General features: G+C 43.6%; 1 protein-coding gene across 1 annotated transcript; it reads right to left on the bottom strand.

Annotated features, from left to right (window-relative positions):
- Positions 1-6,341: 6,341 nt before the first annotated feature.
- Positions 6,342-7,626, bottom strand: LOC127335201 (uncharacterized). The gene is made up of 3 exons (XM_051361810.2): positions 7,493-7,626; positions 7,229-7,307; positions 6,342-7,081 (listed from the first exon to the last, which is right to left on the bottom strand). Exons 1-3 carry the CDS (start codon positions 7,496-7,498, stop codon positions 6,645-6,647), a joined length of 522 nt encoding a protein of 173 aa, XP_051217770.1. The 5' UTR covers positions 7,499-7,626; the 3' UTR covers positions 6,342-6,644.
- Between the last annotated feature and the right edge of the window lie 201 nt (positions 7,627-7,827).

The raw sequence follows: 7,827 nt of genomic DNA, 5'->3' as shown, positions 1-7,827 counted from the left end.
CTCTACCTTGCCCAAATGGTTTGAAACCAACATTAAACCTCATCTAATCCTAAATGGACCCTAGACCATGCCTAAGTGAAGCAAAGAAAAGGAAAATAAGAAATTAAGAAAAATGCATTTCATCACATATATGTGGCTATGGCCAATTTTGCAAATACTTGACCTAGACCATTTTGGCTTGCACCATTAGTTGTAAATGGATACTAAACACTTATTAACACTTTTATAATCAAAGAAACTCAAATCAAATCAAATTTGAATCAAATTTGAGCTCACATACAATTATGGTCAAATTGACAAATTGTAACCTGATGCCTACTTTGAGCCCTGTTATTTAAAGATTTCAAAACTAAAACTTGCCAACTCTTTGCACCTCATCCAAGACAACATAAAAGTGAACAACTTTGCTCAAGTACTCATCTGCAAACTCTTCTTGGATTCAAAGATAGGATCAAGCAAAGTGAGGACCTTGAAACAAATTTAAGATCATATGCATTTTGAATTGTTGCAAAACACTTCAAATTTGACCACCACCGCCACCAATCTACTGCAAATAATATATGAATGCAACCCACCAAATTTCAATCAAAAATTCGAAAATAAAGTTCTTGCGGCCATTTCATCAAACAGGTTGTGAGCAACAATCTGCCAACTCTATGCATTGTATTGTCCAGCAGTTCTTAGCCTCCCTTCTCAACCCTAGGTCACCTCCAGTACCTCTCTGACCTCACCAAGCATTGCCAAGCAGAAAAGACAAGGAGTGGTACAAGAAATCATCATCAAATTGACCCAAGCCAACCATGCCGAGGCATGGCATGACCTGGACATGCCACCTTTCTCTCTGGCTTTCCCCAACGTGCACCACCTTGCCATTACACTTCCCCTCACTCCCCTGCATCGACTGGTACATGCCCCGATCGATTCATGCACCGCAACGGCCAGAAAACGTGACGCCCAAACGTGCCAGTGACGTGCACGCGCGCGCCAGAGCTTGCACGGCGAGCGCCACGGGCACGCCCAGAGTACACGCCGCCCCACCAGCTCACGTCACCTCCGCCCTTGCTCTCTGCACCAACCGCTTCGCGATGTCACCAGCTACCGCCCAGACACCGCCATTGGCCCGCGGGAACGCCGTAGACGACGCCCACTTCGCCGACGTCCGCCGCGGTACTGGCCACTCCAATCAAGCGCATGTCATCGTCTTTGCCTCTTTTTCACCGCCGTCAAGCCCTACGTCCTCACCGTGACGTCGCCGAGCGACGAGCGTCATCGCCAGTGCCCCCTCCGCCCCTGTAGACGCGTCGCCGCAGCTGACCTCACCGCCAGACCACGGCCACCTCCAGACGCTATAAAAGGAGGCCATCTCGCTCCAAATTCTTCACACCGCCAGCCTCCTCTCACTCTTCTCACCCTCCTCAGCTACTTACCTTGCTCGATTAGCCACCGCCGACGTTCAATTGCATCGTCGGAGCCGCGGAGGTGCTGAGACGCTCGCCGCCGATTGGAGCCTCCTCAGCACGCGCCACTGCTACCAGCTGCTTCCTCTACCTCGACAACGTCGCCGCCGCACATCGCCGACCCTCGCCACGCCGCCGGTGAGCCGTCGACCCCCTACCTACGCCGCCAGTGACCTCCCTTCTCGCCGGAGACGACGACGCTTGTCGTTCGTTCGATCCGCTTCTGATCCTACGGCTCACACTCCCCATACCGATTCGGTGTTTTAAAACCCACTGACGCGTGGACCCCATGCTGTCAGGCGGCCCGCTGCGCTAGACGCACTACTGGGCCGGCCCACCTCTTTTCCCTTGTGCAGCCCACTTTCTTTTCCCGCCTAAGCCCAATAATTCAAATAGGGATTTTCTAATTTGATTAATTATTCTCAGATGTTGTTTTCAAAATTAATATGACAAAATAAACAAAGCAAGGACTTTTGCAACTTCAAAAAATTATTAAAAATTAAATAAAAATGCTTTTAAGATGATTCCAACTCTCAAAAATCATATTTCACATTATCTATCAGAATATATAAAAATATAACATAGTTGTTTGTATGATCATGGCCTAGTTTAAAAAATGGCCCTAGGGCTATTTCTAGTTCATTTAAATTGGGCAAGATGATTTATTAAAATGTATGAGAGCTTCACTCTCATTTAAATCTTGTCCCAACTAATTCAACATGAGGTAGATACCATGGTTAATTAAATCTCATATTGAATTAGTTGGTGATATTAAATCATTACCATGTGTTACTAAAATACATGAGGTGCATCACCTTATTTAAATCATTTTTCCCAAGTGATAATTATGAAGAGGTTGACCTTGGTCAACCTAGGTCATATATTATTATTTGAGGGGATTAAATCTTAACAAGATTCAATGAGAGGAAATTATTTCTCTCAAGAATTAAATAGAAACACTAAGTAATATTTATAATGAGAGGAAATTATTTTTCTTAAGAATACAACAAAGCCAACTCACATAATAAGCAGGTTGTGATGCTAGCTTAGCTTGTGTGAGTCATGTGTGTGCCTAGCCTAGTACTTAAGCTTGTTTGGTGATTGTGTGTATCGTATTCGTTTTTAGACGCTAGTACCGAAGAGTATCAAGAGGAGGAGGAGGAGGTCTACTTCCAAGGAGAGGAAGACCACTTTGATCAGTACGCCAACCAAGGCAAGCTAATATTCTTGCTAAGTGCAAAGCTCTCCAAGAGCAAGGCACCACCAACTTTTATTTCATGCTTAATGATTTTATCCCACGTTTTACTTTACAAGCTTTACCGATTTCTGATTTATCAAAGTTTACTTTTTGATTCATGATTCACTTGGTCTAAAGTAGAACAAGATCATCAAAGTTAGCCTAGAACAATGAAAGCTAGATAGCACCCCTCATGACTAGTTGCTAGTGCTAATACCTAAAATTGACTACTCTGGATGGGAACATGGTGAAATGAAATGACATTGAATGATTTTTAAGGTGAATATGACATGAATGAATTGATGAACTTGATAAAAACTGATGGTTGGGTTTGGATGCGATACCATTCCAATTTACAAGTACCCCCACAATACCTGATTATGGGTAGGGTCTAACTAGAAGTTTATATATCTTAGTATGGGTTCCCTCTAAACAAGCATCATAGGGGTTATGCCGAGGCTGCCTCCGTACATGTGAAATGATGTGAAATGATGTGAATGAGGTGAATTGTCCGGCCCAAGCCCTGTGCAGTTCCCAGGCTGACAGTTTGTCTTCACTGGGAGCCAAGCTCATTGGGAGAGGTGCCTATACTAGGATATGTAAGTGAAAGGTTAGGGTTGATGATCCGCGTACTGAGTTACGATTATTCAGGGTTATCCCTGATGGATGTAATCAAATGTTGTGGCACAAGTGTGCAACCTCTGCAGAGTGTAAACCTATTCGAATAGCCGTGTCCACGGTTACGGACGATTGGAAAGGTCATACTGTTCCGTCATCAGGTTTTGTCTTGATAAGGAAAGTTGAATTTGAAATGGTGACTTGAATTTGAATCACAACAGAGTTGTGGGAATGACACTAATGTTCCCACTTGAATTAGTTAGCACATGAGAAGTCTTTTACTAAATATTTATGAACTAAAATTGGCTTTCTCCAAATAACCCTAGAGCTTAGCATTCACTTAATAAAATAGATAGTAATTACAATAGTATTAGTTTGCGAGTACTTTAAAAGTACTCACGGCTGTGTCCCTGGCTATTCAAATGGCCAGACTATGAAGAGGAGCAGCAGTACGAGGATGACGGTCAGCAGGACGTCTACAACAACTAGGAGTTCTTCTAACGTCAAGCGTTGGCCTGTGGAATTAGATAGTCCACTACTACTACTACGCTTCCGCTTTGTAATATTTGTGATGTTCGTTGATCAATAGATCAACTATGGTTGTAATATGGGATCATGTGATCTACTTTTGTAAGACAATTATGGTTTGTAATGAATGATGACTTATGATATCAACTGTTATGTCTCGCAACAACAATATTCCTGGGATTGCGATGAATGACATAATAGGCACCTGGACTTAAAAATCCGGGTGTTGACACAATCTAGCCAATAGAGGTGACCAAATTGTGGTATTTATTCACTTTGCAAGCGCGCCCCAGAATCCATTGACCACCTCCCTGTCCATTGTTCTTTCACTAGAAGGCTTTGAGGCATTATCAAAAGTTGGCTTGGACTTAATTTCGTGGATACCAACGCTTTGGAAACGCAGCTCATCTACGAGTGGTGGTCCTTCATGATTAAACACGAAGACTCAGATTCCATCACTCTTCTTGCTTCATGGGGAATTTGGAATGAAAGCAACACGAGTGATCTCTGAAAAAAAAACGCGCCCCCTTCTACCCTTCTCGCGAAGATAATGGATGGAGCAAGGCTTGGGTCCTTGCGGATGCTAAGAGTATGAGAAATTTTATCCGAGAGATTAGTGCCCGTTTGTAATATGCAAGCTTTTACTTTCAAAAAAAAATTAGATATGGTAGATTTTCATATGTTTCTGTATGTACTTCATCAAGTTTAGAAACATTGATTTTCAAAGTAATTTTGTACGCCATTTCGTTAGGTACCGAGAGGGGGATAGGATTCTTGAAAAAAAACTTGAACCATCTCCTTCTCTGTGCAAAAGCAACATTGCGCCATAGATGAAGCTACAACCTAACTAAAAGGCTGAAACATCACTAGCCAACACACACACATTAGGCATAATATACAGAGTGTGTATAAAAGATACACATATGCTCCAACACAAGATAAACTTGCAAAAAAAAAATCCTCTAAGGGCATGTTTTGTTTGTAGAGTTTCCAAAAAGTGGAAATAGGAAAAAGCTAGAAATAAAATGTCATGGCATGTTCAATTCTGTAGGATTTGAAAACACATGATGTAGGTTATTTGTTGTGTGGTTGCATTGCAGGAAAACAAAAAAAAATTCTGAAAGGCTGTGTGCACACCATAGATGTTATACAAACAAATAAAATTATCCATGGGTTGAACCTAAGGGAAAATTTCATATGAAAAAAATTCCCATGGATTCAAATCATACAAACTAAAAAAGGTCTCTATAGGAAAATTTTCTATAAAATTAACCCGAACCAAACAATCCATAAACATCTCGTACCAACCAGAAATAAAAAAATCCATAAACCTCTCGTACCAATGGAAAACATGTGACGAACCAGTCAATGTGTGATAGAGGTAGCAAAAGGGTGGTACCAATTAGGGGTAAGAATTGAGGGGAGGGGGAGCAAGAAGCGAACTGGAGGAGGGGATGGGATCACGAAATTCTCATTGTGATCCATAAAATTTAGAGTGTAGGGTGACCGGTATTTAACGACTCAATCCTTATTGGAGGACCATACGTGACCACACAATTCACATCAACTCAATTGAACACATTTAACATATCCTCCCCCCTCTCTTCCATCGAGTCCACCCGAACCATTAGCTCTCTTGCCGGATACTTCTTTCTGCAAACACAGATTTAATTGGACTAAAGAATCCACACTTTCTAGTACATTTAGAAAATATTGTTCATGTGAATTCCCTTCTACTAAAGGAAAGAATAAGTTTTTGGTCAGTCTTTATCATTTGGAACCCTCTCCATATAAGTAAGAAGGAAGCAAGAAGGCCCAAACAAGTCAAACGTTAGGATAGAACTAGAGCAAGGCCTACCAAGCTAAGATCTCTCGAAAATACATCATTCTTTCCTTTTCGGCACCCACCCTCTAGATGTGGAGAGGATGCTGACATCATCGAAGGTCTGCTCCCGGTAGATTGGACAAATAGGGAGTGAAACTGAGTAGTAAGTAGATTTTGTCATCACCGTGATTCGGCTAAGTCGTTCAGCTCAAGCCACTAGAGCCAATAATCACATCATCTCAGTTGATATCATCTCATATGGGGGCGAACCAATCAACGATGCTAACCATTCAAGAGACACCAATCGCGTCGATTTAATCGGGATGGAGGGAGCTGCTGCTATCTCATAGTGGGAAGATTGATCTTCAGGACTATAATTATTATCATGTGAGCTGATATCATTTTCATCGGAAGCAAGTGCTGAAACTGTCTTCTTTTTCTTCATTTAGTACTGTGATTGGCTTTATTTTACTCTCTGATGGAGTCACTCTTTTGTCTTTTACCGCCTTATGGGGAACGTTTGAGTTTAATAAAACCGGATTTTATTTTATCAAAAAAGATCTTCTCGGTTTGTGAGTTTGGTGTTGTAATCCTAACTCCGGCCTGGTACATAATATGCACTTTATACTGCAAACGAAAATACTATGCACTTTACTCAAAGATACAACAATAGATCTAAGAGAAAGGCACAACTATGTAGGAAGGGAGCATTGTTCATCTTATAATTACAGATTCTACTTCTTTCTGTTCTAATAAGAGAGTAGAACTTAGCATACATTTCACAACGTACATAGTTGGGACGTTTGGGAGCTACGTATATTCACAGACACAATCATGAAACGCGCGCAGGTTGAGGTTCCTGGGCTGCTGTACAGTATTTACATGGATTTGGAACGTACTGCTGAGTGCTGGCGCACACACCAGCAATCGATTCTCCAGTCGTCACCACACGGTATATATACCTTGTACGTCGCTGTTGCTACATGATGGAGCAGCTGTCATCGGAGTAGCCGTTGTGGCCGTGGTGCACCACCGTGTGGGTGTTCCCCGGCGTCGGCGCATAGGCATAGTAGTCGTGCTGCTTGTACTGCTGGCCCTGCTGGTAGCCACCGCCGTAGCCGTAGTAGTCCTGCCCGTACGCTCCTGCCGCGTTCTGGTAGCCCCCGGTGTAGTAGTGGAGGTCGCGCGCGGCCTCGTGCTTGTACAGGCTCTGGTTCGGGTGGTGGCGGTAAGGGTGGTGGTTGCCGCCGTGGTGGTTTGATCCGTCGTGGTGGTGGTCGACGGTGTGCAGCTCCACCACCTCGGCGGGGCCGACCTTGCGGCGCAGCTTCTCGGTGATGCGGTTGGAGTCGATCCCGACGCCGATCACCAGCAGCAGGTTCTTATCCTCTCCCGCGATCGTTACAGACTGCACCCCTGAATCATATCGGTTCATGCCCGCAAGTTAGTCAACATGCAGTTCAGCTACTGGTTCAAGCAGAGGCTAACTAGCCGACCAGCATAAATTGAGTGGCCGAAAATTAAATTAGTTCTGGATCAACCGAGAACTAGCTGCGTCCTTACCGGTGACCCCAGCAGCCACCTTGATAGCTTTGGAATAGGCTTTGTCGGAGTTGACGTGGATCCTGATAACCATCTGCGTCTGCACAAGCGTTTCAATTCATGCACGAAATATTAGTGACTAATGGTAGGATGGCACAAAACTATATACACCACCCATTTTGTGTCACAAAATAACTAATTGATGGCAAATCCTGTAGAGTAAGAGAGCAAGAATGGAATCCAATCAATTTTTTCTTTGCGGGGAAGTTGGAACCAGGATCTTACCTTCATATTTTCTTCCCTCGGTACTCCGGCAACCGAAGCAAAAGCAGATTGAAAGTAAGCAAGAATCGGCTATACCACTCCTTAATTTGCAACTTGCTAGCTAGGAGGCTCGTACACTTCTGTAAAGCAACGAAGCAGTGACTTATATAGGCACACCATGAGACAAACCGAGCTTAATTAAACGGCGATTAATTAGTGAATAATCACCCCATATTGACTTCGCCGGGCCAAGCCGCCGGCCCGGCCCGAAGCATAGGCCTGCGGGCCGAAGAGAGCGACACGAACAGTAGATTAAGGAGACCTCGCGTCCCTGACTGACTAGGTCCAGCCGTCTA

The sequence above is a fragment of the Lolium perenne genome, chromosome 2, assembly GCF_019359855.2.
Source record: "Lolium perenne isolate Kyuss_39 chromosome 2, Kyuss_2.0, whole genome shotgun sequence".
Lineage (NCBI taxonomy): Eukaryota > Viridiplantae > Streptophyta > Magnoliopsida > Poales > Poaceae > Lolium > Lolium perenne.
The sequence above is the reverse complement of the archived record's forward strand: the minus strand, read 5'-3'. Positions and strand labels throughout refer to the sequence as shown.